Below are 16,305 nucleotides of genomic sequence, written 5' to 3'. Positions count from 1 at the left end.
AAGTGAAGTCACAGAGTCATTTACTCAGAATGTGCCCTATTGCAAATGGAGAGGATGTTATTTGGAGTACGTGGTCTAGGTAAATGGAGAGAATGCACGTGTAGTTAGAGTGTAAATGGCATCAGGGGAGAGGATGAGTGACGCTGCAGAGCCATTCACATCCCTGTGGTTGCTGAGGAGCTTTCACTTGATTGAGTTGTAGGAAGTCAGGCTGGCTTGGCCTCATGTTCCCTGCCTCCAGGCCCTATTCTCCTGCCTTGCTTTCTGCTGAATCCTCTCTTTTGGTACCTTGTAACTTAGTCTCATTTCTAGGCCAATTGTGTTGTTCTCATTAATTTTTTTCATAGGTAAAATTAATTATCATAGTTTCTTGTTTTAACTCTGCATTTGTATTCTTGGTATGTTTGGTGTTTCACTTCTGGTGTTTCTCACACCTGCACAGCTTTCACTCATTTCACTCTGTGCTACAGTGCTGTGTGGGAGTTCTCAGTTCCATCAGCTGAAGAAGTTTTAGTGCCTACATCCTGTTTCCTTCTCCCAGAACCGTGATGGACTTCAGGAGGGTCTGCTACTTGGAGAAGATCCTTTACTCAAAGGGATTTTGCATGCCTTTGTTTTCTATTTTTATTTTAAAAGCATTTGGATTTTCCTGCACTCGCAGTAACAGGTGTTTCTAGCTGGGAACAGACGTGCCGAGTGACATGCGGTGGGTTACCAGGTTTCTTTGTCCAATAGCATCCTTTTTTGTGGGTCAGCAAAAAACATAGTTTTGTTTTTTTTTTAGAGAAAGAATACCAAATGGTGCATTTGGAGATGGATTAAATATGTGTCTTCTTCTTATGCCTTGCTATGCTTTTATTTCCGTAGGAAACTGAATTTCCACTCTTTCCTTCCATCCTTCCTTCCCTTTTCCTCCCAAGGTTCCAAATATTCTTTTTTTTTTTTTAAGACAGAGAGTCTCACTCACTCTGTCACCCAGGCTGCAGTGCAGTGATGTGATCTCGGCTCACTGCAACCTCCACCACCTGGGTTCAAGTAATTCTCCTGCCTCAGTCTCCCAAGTAGCTGAGATTACAGACGCCCACCACCATACCTGGCTAATTTTTGTATTTTTAGTAGAGATGGGGTTTCACCATGTTAGCCAGGCTGGTCTCAAACTACTGACCTTAAGTGATCCTCTAACCTCAGCCTCCCAAAGTACTGGGATTACAGGCGTGAGCCACCACATCCAGCCCCAGATGTGCCTTCTTTTTCCAAGTCTCTCCTCTAAGAACATGCTGAAATTGAAGAAATTAGATGAAATCCATTCACTATCAGTGAAATTAGAAAACCAGCAATGTGTTTAAATTAATATATAATAAATATTGTTTTAAAATAGTGTACATGTAAAAACATGAAAAAAAAAATCAGTGTACATGTAAGCAAATATACTAAGTACAATTTTATCAAAACATTTCATATAGACTTCTCACTTGGGAATGGAAGCCTGCCTTTGTGTTGAGTCGCCTCATCTGGAGTATGGGGGGAATAGCGCCAGGGTGAGTGCTTGCAGGCACTTCGTCTCCATACTTAAACATGCTAAAGACGTGTTTACTGCTCTGTTGAAGGCAAGAGGCAGTTCCACTGAAGCCCAGTGGTGATGGACAGGCCCTGTGCCAGCAATGCTCACACAGCCCTGTGTTTTTGTGTTTTAGGTAGGTGGGCTACACGACAGAAGTCAACCCTTCTGTAAGTCACCCGCTCTGGTTATGATGCTCTGAGTTCAATACATCTGAACTGTTGCTGTCTATGGATCTGCTCTAACCCTTATAGCCTGCTTATGGGGGAAGGTGAGTTACTGTCTTTTGTTTCCATGTTTGTTTGTTTACCAAGAATGTATATAGCAAAGACAACTTACCCTTGACAAATGAAGGATGTTAGAAGTGACACAGTACTGTATTTCACCCTGCTTCAGTCCACAATGCGCTCTGAGGCCTATTCTGTATATGACTGTGGGAAATCAGGAGTCCCTGGTTTTGGTAGCAGTGAGCTGGTTGTGGTTGAACACCTTGGGGTCCAGTTCCAGGCCAGGTGGTTCTCGCATGGCCTTCTGGCTCTGCCCTGGAGCCAGCCCTGAGACACCAGGGAAGCACAGGTTTCAGGAATGAAGGACACGAAGGCTGTGCTGGGGGCTGAAAAGCATCTTCAGGTGTCTGGAAACAGTAGGTGATGAAAGCATGAAGAGTGGGGGTGCTGTTTTGGTGGCCTGGTGATACCCTGTGGCTTGAGCTGTTACCATGAACTTGTATTGATACAATTGCAAGCAAAGTTGGATGAAGGAGCAGTTGTTTGGTGATTTTAACACATCTCTCAAAGAAGTAGGTCAACAAAAAACAAGCGGGAGTATTAATATCTTAAGCAACATAATAATTAAGTTTGAGCTGTTAGGTATATTTTGAACTCTACATGTTACTTTGTAAGCATACAGAGAACATACAAAACTAGGATGTTACAGGTGAGTCTGTCTATAACATAGGGATGTATGCATACAGGGAAAGTCCATCTATAACACAATATGTGGAGAGCATAATTCAATTAAACTGGAAATTAATCATAAAGGAATAGCTTATATAAATATGCTATAAAAACTTCTTGTTAGAAATAAAATCATAAAAGAAATGCAAGAACTTTAGGGCTGAGTGATTATGAAGCAGTATATGTCTAAATTAGCCTGACACAGCTAAAGCAGTGCTTAGAAGGACATTTGTAGCTATAAACACACGTGTTAAGAAGCATGAAAAATTAACTCCAGAAGCTGAAAAAAGAGCAAGGAAGAAAGCCCAAGGATCCATAAGGCAGGAAAGAATACAGGAAATGGCAGGAATCAATGAAATAGAGAGCACAGAAAAATAGAAAATTAGCAGAGCTAAAAGCTGTTTTGTGTTTTAGAGTCTGTAGTTAGATCTCTGGATAAAGAAATGGAGGGGTGATACTGGTGACGGTCGATGGAACAGAATACAGGAAAGAATGAATGAGTGAATAAATAAATAAAAATAAATATAGATGGATGGATATATAGATAAGAAATAGCCATAGATACAACCAAGGAGAAAAGTTAGAGTACTGTGGGAAACCACATGCTAACATGTTTGAAAGCTTAGGTGACACTGATAACTTCCTGGGAAAATCCAAAGTACCAAAATAGACTTGAGAAGAAATAGAGAACCTGGATAGGCCAATACAAACTAAAGAAATTTAAATGACAATCAAACAAAGTTCTCACATTTTTATGGGTGAATTATACCTAATTTTAAGGAGCACTTGATTTCTAACTTGTACAGGTTGTTTCAGAAAATAGAGAATAAAATAAAAGCTCCTCAGCCCTGATGCTGGGATGAAGAGAGGCTGGTCAACAGGTATGCGAAGTTACAGTCAGACAGGAGGAATAAATGTTGATGTTCTGTTAACAGTAGGGTGACTACAGCTAATAATAATGTGTCTTTCCAGATAGCTGGAAGACAGGATTTTGAATGTTATCACAAAATGATAAATGTTTACAGTGATGGATATGCTAATTACCCTGGTTTGATCATTATATAATGTATACATGTATTGAAGCATCATACTGTATCCTATAGATATGTACAACTATTATGTGTCAATTATAAATAAAGATTAAAAAACGATAAGGAAAGTGGCCTAGAAAAGACAAGGAAGAATTTCTTCAAAGCCTTCAGAAGGACACCGTCCTGCAGTCCAGACACTCTCCAAAGCCTTCAGAAGAACACCACCCTGCAGACACTCTCCAAAGCCTTCAGAAGGCTCTTATTGACAGGAGCCAGCACCTACCAGTAACCAGAAAGCCTCAAGCCCTGGTGCTGGCTTCTCTGCCACTCTTGGACCCATGAGCCCTGGATGTGCTTCCCCCTGGAGCCTTGCTCCCCAGTGTTGACAGAGGTGTCATGTGGGAAAGGCTCGCAGAGGGAGGGGATTGAGGGCAGGGGTTGGGCTTCCCCCACAGCCAAGCCAGGCCTCCCCCATTCCCACACCCTTCCCACTGACTGCCAATACTCAGCCTCACCCTGCAGTCCTGCCTTGCGGGCCATTCTCCAGGGAGACTCATGGAACTCTCTCACCTTCCTGCCGTCTCTGATCTGCCAACCAAAATGGGACCATGGAAGATTTCAGTCCATCCAGAGGTTCATTTAGCTAAGGTTGAGGACTCACCAGGGAAAACGATACAGAAGTTATTGTAGGACCTGTGGCCTGGGCTTTCACCAAAGACAGTTTTGAGGACTTTTAAGCAGAGGAAGACATGAGTGTGTCTCGGGCTGGGTGGAAGAGGGATGGCTTTTGGTCTTGTCTTAGTACTGTACCTGTGAAGATAAGCCGTTTATTTACACTGGCAGGGTGAGATCCAGCAGGACACTGCCTTAGGGCACAAACTTTGGGGCGCAGAGGGCATTTCCCTGTGGGCAGCTGGTGAGGGAGACCCCTCGGGAGACTCATGGCCTTCTGTCTGCAGCCGTCTGCTTAGGACCAAAAGGAAGGTTGCCTTTGTGTGACTTTGTTCCCAAGCTGAACTCTTCATCAGAGTGGGTTTGGGCTCCTGAGATTTTATTTTCCTTCCACAGTTCTCAAGTCCTCCTTCAGTGAGGTCTTCCTGATGGATGCTGATATGGTTTGGCTGTGTCCCCACCCAAATCTCATCTTGAATTATAACTCCCACAATTCCTACAGGTCATGGGAGGGACCAAGTGGGAGGTAATTGAATCGTGGAGGCTGTTCTCGTGATAGTAACTCTCAGGATATCTGATGGTTTTCTAAACCAGAGTTTCCCTGCACATGCTTTCCTTGCCTGCGCCATGTAAGACGTTCCTTTGCTCTTCCTGCATCTTCACCGTGATTGTGAGGCCTCCCCAGTCATGTGGAACTGTGAATCCATGAAACCTCTTTCCTCTGTAAATTACACAGTCTCGGGTATGTCTTTATTAGCAGCATGAGAACAGATGAATATAGATGCCAGCCCTGTCCTCTGCCACCAAGTCCTGTTGCTTGTCTGCTCCTTTGTTGGTGTTGCCATCCTTGGGACATGAGCTCTGTGAACGCCTGGCACTATGCTGCAATACTAGCAGGCACCTGACCAGTAGCAGCTGGGCCGGGAGGGGCCAGCAGCAGAGGTGGTTCTCCGAGAGGGAACTGCATCATAGGCGGTCTCCCTGCATGGCCCTGTGCCAGAAGTGGGGATAAACAAATTCCACACTCTCCCCTATTTACTGCTTCAGAGCCCCTGGGGAGGAAAACTCCCAGGTTGCCCAGGAAACTCCACAGTGGCCCTTGGGACCCTGGACAGCTGGCCTCCCACTGGCTGCCAGCCTCACCCTGGCTCCTGCCTCTGCCCAGGGAAGGCTAGTCCTAACACACAATGTCTGCCCTGTTGGAGAAACCGCCCTGGGGCAGACTCCACACTCGGCTGGGCACCTCCCTCTCCAGGGCCTGTTCCAGCACCAAGTGTGCCTTCAGGGATCATGCACCGTGAGCAGCACAGACCTGGACTCCAGGTGAGGGCACTTCGCCTGCCAGGCCTGGTCTCCACATCTGGGTCTCAGAGACTCTTCAGCTGAGGAAGCAGGGCAGGCGGCCCCTTCCTTTACCGCCTGCACATGGGAAGGGAGGCTGCTCCTGGGGAGCACAGAGGGCTGCTTTGCAAACCACAGCAGCTGTGCACAGGAAGGGGCCTCAGGGACCAGCCAGCCCAGGTATGCCCTGTGCCCCCATCTCCTAACAAAGTCACCCAGAAGTCAAGCACTGGGGTGTTCTTGGCACCTGGATTGGAAGGTTCTCGCCATTGTGGATGGGGTCTGCCCTCCTGGACTGCTGGTGGGTGACCGAAGGCTCTAGCAGCTTCAAGAAGACCAGAGCCAAGGCCAGGCACCCCTCCAGCCGATGGCCGGGCTGGGCCCTGGGCATCTTCTACTTCCCGCAACTCCAACTCCCAGGGTATGTGGGTGCCCTTCTGTGTCCTGGCGGTTTTAGAGAACGGAATGAGCAGCTGTATTCACATACATGTACTCAATTTGGCATTTTCACAGCAACACCATTAGGTCCCTAATTTTATGACGTTGAAAATTGCCTGTTGCAGGAGTGACCTGGCTGAGAGCAGTTAGGACTGTGCAGCTGACTCCCTTGACATTTCCACACCACCTTGTTGTCTATGTTGAGCATACAGTTGGGCAATAACTCACATGGCCTTTTATCTCCTTTCTACCCAATGGCTCAAAAACAGAAGGAACTAGGGTTCCATGGAGAAATGGCAAATTCTGGGTGGGGAAGCACAGATGAGCCTGAGCACGTGGCAGCCCCAAGGCAGAAAACCTGACACCGGAGGGACACCGCAGCCAGCCTGAAACAGCCTCCCACAGCCAACACCAAAGGTCATGTGATGCTGTGTGAGGGCACAGAGTGAAACAGGCGTGATGGAGACAGGGAGACGGGCAGCCCTTCCTTACGCCGACGGTTCACACACATGCAGCTGTGCCCCCTGGCTGGCAGTCCCTGAGAGCAGGATGGGTGGAGGAAACAGCCATGGTGAGTGGTAGCCCCTGGCAGCGACTCCTGTGGAGGTGGAGTGCTCACCCTAGGCGCAGGTGACTGTGTTCAGCCTCCACCCCAAGTTTGCTGGCAGTGACCCCTCTGGGCGTGGCCACCCTGCACCTCCCCTCACCCTCACTGGACTCTCAGTGGCATGGAACCGGCAGCGGCTCCTCCTGCCCATCCTGGGCCCTGTGGAGGCCCCTTGCCTCCAGTTCCCCTCCTGCTTCTGGGCTGCCCCTTCACACCACACCCTCAGCTCCTCCCTTTACCAGCACTGGGGCTTGGTAGCCCCAGCCACCTCCGCGCCTTCTCACCCCTGCCAGGACCCCTCTCAGCTGCTGCCCGGTCAGCTTCCTTCTCCCCGCTGCACACGGCAGGTGGGAAGGCCACTCGCTCACAGCAGCTGCACGGGCCTTGTGTCTGCTTGCAGGCACCCACCTTCCCGCTGACAGCCAGGCCTTGCCTGCCTGTTCGGCTTGCCTTCTAGCAGGCTGTTTGCAGCTGCCACAGGCCCGCCCATGCCAGACCCAGCACTCAGCGTCCTGTCCTCCCCCGGCCACTCAGGGCAACAGCCTGGGCCCTTGCTGGCCTGGGTGCCGGCCCTGCCACCCAAGCTTTGGGGCCAGAGCACTCCCTGAGTGATTCTGCCATTGTTCTCCCCATTGGTAACAGCAGCTGTAACAGCCCACACCCAGAGCTGCTTGAGATTAAATTAGTCAGGAGTGCTGTTGCAGAATATTCAGGAGACCGGAGAGACCAATGGTGAAACAGGATTTTATGAAGGTGGTCACCGTCTCAGCGGATTAGAATCCCAAGGCTGAGCCAAGGAGAAAGAAAATGGGGAACTTTTTATACACCCAGGATGAGGCAGCAGCTGACAGGGTTACAGAAGCCAGAACAAAGAACAGTTAATTGATTTGCAACATGTCTTGTGATGTACATTACATTTGAAAAAGGGCATTTTGAGAAACACATTGTACATTGGGTGTTATCTTGCCCTGTGACCTTGCAACTGGTCAGCAAGAAAGACAGGAGTCTTGAGATGCCCGGGAACTTGCTGAGAATGTGGGGAGAATACAGAAGGTAGGTTTAACAGGCAGTTAGCTAATTTTTATTTTATTTTTTTTTTTTTTTGAGATGGAGTTTCGCTCTTGTTACCCAGGCTGGAGTGCAATGGCGCGATCTCGGCTCACCGCAACCTCCGCCTCCTGGGTTCAGGCAATTCTCCTGCCTCAGCCTCCTGAGTAGCTGGGATTACAGGCACGTGCCACCATGCCCAGCTAGTTTTTTTTGTATTTTTAGTAGAGACGGGGTTTCACCATGTTGACCAGGATCGTCTCGATCTGTTGACCTTGTGATCCACCCGCCTCGGCCTCCCAAAGTGCTGGGATTACAGGCTTGAGCCACCGCGCCCGGCCGGAAGTTAGTTAATTTTAAGCAGACCTGGGGGTTGGGTTTTATATTAAACAGCACACAACACAGCAAAATTTATTATATAGCAACTACAAATTATAAGGTTTTGTTTTTACTGTTGTTGCTGTTATTTAATTCCCTTCCTCAGTGCCAGATACAGAGCAAGAGTTGTCTTAATGTGGGCCACCGTATCCTCCTTCTCTTCTTCCCTGACTCCTCAGTGTTCATAAGCTCAGTGCTTGCAGACAGGCGCTGAGGGCAGAGCCTGCCCGGAGAGGAATGGGCTGGATGGCGCCAGCTGGGCCTACTTCTCGCGCTGTGCTGAAGGTTCAGTGTGTGCCTCCTTTAGCCCTGAAATTATAAGTATAGACTCCAAGGAAATAAGAGAGAGACAGAACAGGGTCTACCCACAGGTCATGGTTTTAGTCCGTTCCTGCTGCTAGAACAAGATACCCAACCCTGGGCAATTTATAAATGGAATCCATGTATGGCTCACAATTACGGAGGCTGGCAAGCCAAGATTCAGGCTCCAGCAGGTTTCATGCCTGGGAAGGGTCAGCCTCTCTGTTTCTGAGACAGCACCTTGAATGCTGCTTCTCCTGGAGGCCACCAATGCTGTGTCCCCATGGTGGATGGGACAGAAGGGCAAAAAGAACCTTGCGAGTTTTCCCGAGCCTTTTTATGAGGCACTGGTCTATTTCTGAGAGCAGAGTCCCGTGGCCGAATCACCTGATACCATCACCCTGGGTGTTAAGTTTCAACATAGGAATGGTGAGGGGACATGTACATTTAAATCATAGCAACAATCACTAAATTATTATTTAATGTAACAATTCAAAATACCTGGAATTGTCAGTCATTGCAGATTCGTTGTGTTCTGATGCATAAAAATACGCAGAATGGAATACTGTGTGGAATCTCTTCCCTTTTATGTAGACTTAAATGTATTAGCATAGAAAAATATTCCATACATAATTGTGAGCGAGAAAAACAACGCAAACATGGTTGGTTACTATTGTTGCTAAAAAGATATAATAACACACACCTACTAGTCCGAAGTTTGAATTAGGTAGATCTCAAGAGGCACATATCAACAGTGATCTTTCTGGATAATGATCAGTGACTGGTTTTTCTTTTGCATGTGCACATATTCTATTTTTTTCTGTAATGAACCTCTGATACTCGTGTTATTTTAGTTTCTTTCTTTAATAAGCAATCGGGCTGACTTTGTTGATGAGTAAGACCTGCAGGACTCCACATTCTCTGTCTCTGTGCCTTGGCTGGCATCAGAAAGCTGCAAGCTCATTGCCTGGGCCCCAGCAGGAGCCAGCTCAGCCTGTCCCTGATGAAACCGGGCCCTCTTCACAGCCAGCAGCCTCTCTTTGCCTTCACGTTTCACCTCTGCCCGTCATGTGTGCTTTTCTCATTATCGCCTCTGAGTTTTGTGCGGTGTGGTAGGATCAAGGTAAGAAGCCCCTGGCAGAAGAGAGGGCGACTTTCTCCTGCTCCGTGGCAGAAGTGCGCGGTTCGATGGGTGGAGCAGTGTGCATCCTGCACCCCCCTGTCGACCCCGAGTGCCCAAGCTGTGGGTCCTGGGCCAGGCCTTTCCACCCCACCTGCCCAGGCACAGCTGGCGTCAGGACCACGTTTGAGGCTGTGGCGCGTCACTCCTCAGCTTTGCATGGGGCTTGCTTGGGGCACAGACCTCAAACACCTCAGCCACAACAAAGAGAAAACGAGGAAAGGAGGGAATTTCCAGCTGATGCTATCTCAGGTACCTCCTCCTGGTGAGGAACAGCCTCATCCTGCGGTTCACAAGGACCAGCAAAAGTGTCGCCAGCCAGGCCCAGAGCAGCACTGCTGCCTGAGTAGGGGCCTGCTTTGCGCCCACGCTGCCCACAGCAGGCAGGCAGCAGCAGTAGCAGTGAAAGCCCATGTCTTAGGAGCTGTGCTGGGCCCTGGGGTTTCTGCCCCCACACAACCCATCCTGTTCCAGAGGCTTAGCTGCTGCGGCCATGTGTCCTTCAGGCTCACCCGGCTGGCTGTTGAGTCGTCCCTGTTGGGGGAAGGGGCTGTTGAACTGACAGCGCATGAGTGCTGGGTGCACCCTCCAAGGGCATGAGGGGAGCTGGGCAAAAAGTGGGTCACATGTGCCTGGCCCATGTCACGTGGCTCCTGCCCGAGGCCAATGGGGTGGGCAGCCTCCCTTGGTGGAGAGCGAAGCACCACTCTCATTTTCCTCCGTTAGCATCTCATCTTCTCTAAACTGGGAGAGTGGCCATCTGTCCGATACCCACATCAAGCCTGATCGTTCTCAGCCTCTTGGAGCTGCTCTGTTCTGAGGTAAGGGATTGAGGCCCCTGGGTGAGCGGTCCATAGGCAGGACATTGGCTGAGACTGGCTGCAAGGGCAGCCCCAGGCGGCGTGGTGGGCAGTTTGCGCTCGGTAGATTGTCGGGAAAATGCCACGAGGAACCTCATCATAACGCATAGCCGTGCACGATGCGTTATGATGAAAAAGCAGAAACTTACGTTTACAGCCCACTCAGGTGATAAGGCTCCCGTCAGGCCTGCTGTTGAACTAACAGGGTTTCTTCCAAGGATCCATAGCAAGTGTTAATAATGTTCGGTACTGGTTGAGTGTTATTGTGGAAACATAAACGTGTGGTTTTATGGATGTTTGTCAATCAAAAAATACTGGATGTGGTGTGAGAGTATGATTCTCACCTGTGCAAACACTGGTCACCCTCATGGGGCCAGACTTTTCAGTCCGATGAGTGCTTTCCACCCCTGCCTCTGTTGGTGATCGCTGGCCTCGGAAGTGAACAGGTGAGCGCGTTCCCACCGCTAGTGTGGGGCACTGTGAGGTCCAGGATCCAAGTGAGGCAGGATCAGGGGTGCTGCCGATGGATGGAGAGCATGCACTCTGCAGCATGGTGCTTACACTGGGGAAGAACGCGATTCTCTTAACCTAGGGAAGGCCACGGAGCAGGATTCCTGTGTGATGAAGCCATCATGGAAGGCGTAATACTTTAAAATGTTCAGAAAACGATTGTGAGTTTTGCGGTTCATAAATCACAAGAGTTTCTTACTTTTGCCTGTTCTGCAGATGAACAAAAGTGTCCCTTACTCAGGATGCTGTGGTGCGTGTATTTTGGCAGTTGTGAGCACAGTACCGAGAGTTTGCCGTGTCCGTGTGGTATGCCGACCGACAACTGCCGTTTCAGACACACTTCCTACTCCTGTTTGCATTTGCTGGGAAAATGTTCCCAGAAATAGCTTGCCAGAGCCAGAGTCATAATAGAATTTGATTTTGGTGTGTCCTATCAGGGAAATGGTTTTTTCCTTTCAGAGATAAATATTTTAAATTTGTGTTTTAACTGGTTTTCCAGGCAAGTGGGTCTATGACCAGGCTCGTAGAAATAAATATAAACACTTAGATTTTAAATTATTCTACATTGTAGTTGTATGGAATAGCAGTTGAGCCCTTGATAACAAAAAGAAGCTTTTCTCTCCTTGAAAGTAATGACTTTTGAAAACATTCCGTATTTAGGGTAATAGCTGGTTCCTCCCAACTACAGCCTTCAAATGAATCTATCTCATGCAGCATTGCTAGAGGACTGCTTCTTACCCACTGCCAATCTTGAGGAAAGGGACTTTTTCTATCATTTCATTAAGATAGGGTAGAAGAATTCAATGTTTTTCATATTTGTGATTATAAATGCTTCTTTACACTTGGGGAAGGTCCTACTTATTTTGATGTAGTTTTAAATATTGTCTATGTTTTTCTGCTTCACATAATGTATGTCCCAAAACTTGGTTTAATGTGATAAATTAGTCATCTAAAGTGGCCGCAAGACAGGGAGATGCTGCGGTAATGACCATGTAGGCTCATGTTAATAAAATTACAAAATCCTAACCCACCCTAGCTGCCTTTAGGGGAGGATGCGTGCTGCTGTCTCCAGGCAAAGCCTTCACTGCCAGCCAGGGCTCCAGATGTTGATTTTCCCTCGCTTTTATCAGTGGAAGATACTGCTGTTTCTGCAGAAATAACGAAATGTAATGATGCAGAAGCGACAAGGTGATGTCCCCTTGGTACTTCTCAGAAGAACCTCCGTACCCCGTCCCGTCCCCCACAGTGTCCCACACAGCAGTGTCCTCCAGCACCGGCCAGGGGCCAACGCTCTCCCTCACACTGGCCTCGTTGCTCTGGGTCTTGACTCATTTGGGAACAGAAATGGCCACTCAGTGGAGCTGGGCTTGAGGGTGGTCTTCTGCAAGGCCCCACAGACACATGCCTGCTGCGTGTGTGGGGTGTGTGCTGTCACCAGGAGCTGTGGGCTCTGCTTAGAATCAGAAAGCTGGGTCCAGTGCACGGCAGGGACCCTGGCAGGGCAGGCGACTGTCCTGCAGAGGCCTCAGGTAGGCTCGGAGCATACACCCCCACTACATCCAGAGCCTCCCAAAGAGACATTTTCACCCCAACTGAGGGAACGGAAAGGATTCGGCCACAGGCCGGATGCTGTGACAAGGTCTCCAGGACCCACGCATGGACAGGACCATCCGAGGGCAGAGCCAGCAGGCTTGGCCTGTCCTACTGCGCTCTAGCCAGCAGAACAGCAGTGCTCTTCCTTCTCCAAGATGGGCCACCGTGTTTCAATAAAACAGGACGTCAGTGGCTCTATATGTGTGACCCCTGGACCCCTCTTGTCATCACCTGAGAACCTTCTGGACCTGCAAATTCTCAGCTTTCCTCCCCACCAGACCAGCTACGTCAGGAGCACCGAGGTGGGGCCCAGCTAAGTATCCAAACCTTGCACCCAAGGCCAGGGGAGCAGCCTGTGCTGTCCAGTGAGCTATCAGCTCAGATACGAACCAGACAGACCTGTGGCCTAGCAACAGGAATCGTGTGCACTTGGCCAGGTGCACAGGCCAGGGTTCTTACTGCATAGAAATGATACAGGGCCTGCCCCTCTACCCCAGTGCTGAGCAAAAGAGAAACTCATGGGAAGTGAGAGGAGAATGGGCTGTGGAGAAAATGTAGTCCTGCTCATTCATGGTCAAGGTTAGCTGGAACCCAGGACAGAGGCTGGGTGGGAGGGGAGTTGTGGCAGAGGCCGTCGGGCCTCCAGTGGCTCAGGAGAAATGAAGGGTCTGTGTCTCTGGGGCAGGAACCAACGACAGACGGCCTTAGGGGAGGAGAGGACCTGGCTGGGGAGGGACCTGGTCAGGGGAGGGGCGGCCTGGGGGCAATCCCAGAGAGGCTGAGGGCTGTGCAGGCTGGCCGCGGACGCACACGAACACGGAGCCTGTTCAGAAGCCAGCTGCTCACACCCTCTCCCTGCCAGAGGCTCCAGACGCTCCCCTCCCCTCCCTGTAGTCACCCTCCTCACCCCAGCCCGCTCTGCTTGTGCACCCTCACATGGAGATGTGCGTACGTGGGGCGGAGGTCAGGTACAGTCGTCGGAAACAGAAGGACACAGGAAAGATGGGAGCAGGAATCCCATAACACAGAACAAGATGGGCAGGAGTAACTCACACAGGCAGGACTGGAGGCTGGCGGGAACGGCCTGGGAGGAGGCCGGTTTGGTTTGGCTTTGCCTAATAACAGTGGTATTTAAATTAACAGGCATGGGCCGACTATTCAGTGAAAGACTTGGGGTCATTTCAGTATCTATTCAAAAACACTGTTTAATACTCTGCCACGCACCATAGCGCCACGGCAGCCATAGATACCTGCTTTGCTGTCGAACTTGGTCTTTTGGGGGAGGGTATCCTAAGCGGAGCATGCATGGGAGGGAAAGTGGCAGACAGAACAAAATGCTGGCACCCAGCAGCCGCTGTGCTGGGTCTGAGGCAGGGCCAGCCTTCTGGAGCGGCAACTTCACTCACAGGGCAGCGATGGAGCCCCCACGAATCAGTGTGAAAGCAGCAGCCACCTAGAAATAAATGTACAGCTGCTAAGAAACACAGAACATGGATGATCCAAAAAACAGTGACGATGGTAGTCACTGGCACACAGGACCTGGATGGGGATGCAGGCAGCATGAGCCTGGGCAGGTCCTTGGTGCGCTGGCTGCCTGTGCTCGCTGCACTGGAAGGTGTGGGCCACGAAGGTGGCGACTGGGGCATTATAAATGCAACTATCCTTCCGCAGCCAGCTCTCCTAGGAATCTGCCACTCAACCCTTGCGTTGTGCACAGACATGTCTTTAGGTGTTTGCGACACAACTGTTTATCAGAAGGGTTAAGCCGCTTGAGCTTTGGGTGCTGCACCCATTGTGGAGACAGACGCCTGCCTTTCATAGACACATGACAGCAAGTCCAGCTGCAACCACGGAAGACTCGCCCTCCTGGACAGAGCATCTGACTTACTCTGCCCCTCACTGAAAGTGGCCAGTGCCATCCACAGCAGAAGGGGCCAGGAGGGACCAGGCTCGCGACGTGGAATTCTGCTCTGTGGTGAGGAAGAGCAATAGCTAGAACCCAGCCCTGTCGCGCACACAGTGTGGATAAGTCTCAGAAATGTTACTTTGAGACAACAAAGCTGGACACACAAAGGTGCAAGCCAGATGGGGCTGGAGAGGGCGCAGGAGGCTGGCAGGCAGGAGGGCACAGGAGGCTGGCAGGCAGGAGGGCACAGGAGGCTGGCAGGCAGGAGGGCGCAGGAGGCTGGCAGGCAGGAGCGTGCAGGAGGCTGGCAGGCAGAGGGGCTGGCACCTCACTTGGGGACGCAGTGGCCCCCTCTGGAATTAGTGGCCACATGGTAAGTGCTGAGTGGAGATCAAGCCTTCACTTCAGACTCTTGTGCTTCACTGCCTGTTGCTTATGCCTGGGTTTTGAAATCAAGTTACGGAACACCTGGAGTGTGGTGTTTACGCAGAACAAAGTGGGTGCCTCGGAGGAGAACGCCAGGGACAGGGACTCCTCTCAGTGTGGCCCCCAGGGTTGCTGGGTCTGTGTCTGCGTGGTTTTCAGAGCCCCTGGGTCTTGCCTGCCTGGCTGCAAGGAAGCGGCCCACACCCTGCTCTGGCCCCCCAAATCTCAGCCTGAGCAACTCGGCTGGTATTTGTGTTGCTTTTTTCTTTGTTCTTTTTTTTTTTTAATTTTATTTTAAATAAAGGATTCTGATGCTGTTAAAGTCAAATCTTTTAAAAGCCACAGGTCTGAGTGACCTACAAATATGTCTGACTTTCTACAGTTTAAATCGACACTGAGCCTTAGGGCGTCTGGCACTCGCATTGAGGAATCCACACTAATCTCAGGGTCCCCATGCCTGCCCAGCTCCCTCCCTTAGCCCATCCCTGGACCCGCCTCCTGGCCACGCTTCCAGAAGCACTATCCCTATCCCCAGCGCACAGCCCCCGTCACCAGAGACCGCAGGGCAGAGCACCGGGACAAACCCGGGAGGCAGGCGTTAGGACGGGGGCCGAGATGACAGAGGGAGCCATGGCAGATGTTGCCATCCAGGCCAGGGCTTCCTGCCCTGTGGAACTGGCAGAACCCCCTCCCTGCAGGGCTGTGGGGTCGGCTCGGGGCAGCTCGGTGGACACTTCTCTCTCAGATCCTACCACAGCAAAGCTCATGTGCTCACTTTTCCCACTGGCATTCAGTAAGAACAAATACAAGAATTCAGACGCCCCAGCCTGAGGTTTATTTTATGGATTTTACCTGTGGGGTATTTAGGGGTGTGTTTATGAATAAAGTGTGCATGCTGGCAAGAAGAAATACAGACCTTGTCTTTCACCCAACTCTAACTTTGTTCAACACAGACACTGAGATACGATAAAAACAACCAAACCCATTAAAAATAAATTAGATGAGGCAGGCCGCTGGCAGGTTTTGGGATTAACAGGCCATCAGCGGATTGAAGCCGTGCACAGCACTGGGATGCTGCTGCCGGAGGATCAGGTCTAATCCGGGACCATCTGGCTAGGGGATGGGCAGCGTCTGCATTCGTCGCCACACGAGGGTATGAAGATTGTGGCCTCTGCTCCCCCACCAGGCTGCCCCACCCTGGACCCCACCCAGACTCCTTGGGCACCCTGGAGTCATCTTCAGCTCCCCTTCCTCTTCCCTCCTCCTCTTACCCCTGGATTCCTACTGTGACCCGAGGACAGCAGATGACCCAGGCAGGTGGCCGCTCCCTGGGGCTCGATTGTGCATGTGAGGCTTGGGCTGACCTCGCTTCTGCTTCTCTCGCCGTCCGCAGGCCAGTCCCCACGCCCGTCCCCACCCTCCTCAATCAAACCGTCAGCATGCATGCGGGCTGCACTCCTCAGCCTGCGGGTGCTATCTTCACGTACACACACGCATGTGTA

The 16,305-nt window shown here is 50.5% G+C and overlaps 1 protein-coding gene across 20 annotated transcripts in view; it reads left to right on the top strand.

The window, feature by feature from the left end:
• Positions 1–16,305, top strand: part of PCBP3 (poly(rC) binding protein 3) — a 275,114-nt gene that overhangs the window by 186,730 nt on the left and 72,079 nt on the right. For all 20 annotated transcript variants that reach the window (XM_039480549.2, XM_074389413.1, XM_074389419.1 and 17 more), the window contains one exon: positions 1,695–1,829. In XM_039480549.2, the coding sequence (XP_039336483.1) occupies positions 1,820–1,829 (10 nt within the window). In that variant the 5' untranslated portion in view covers positions 1,695–1,819. The remainder of the gene's footprint in view (positions 1–1,694; positions 1,830–16,305) is intronic.

This window comes from Saimiri boliviensis, chromosome 18 (genome assembly GCF_048565385.1).
Source record: "Saimiri boliviensis isolate mSaiBol1 chromosome 18, mSaiBol1.pri, whole genome shotgun sequence".
NCBI lineage: Eukaryota > Metazoa > Chordata > Mammalia > Primates > Cebidae > Saimiri > Saimiri boliviensis.
This window is presented reverse-complemented; position numbering and strand designations above follow the sequence as displayed.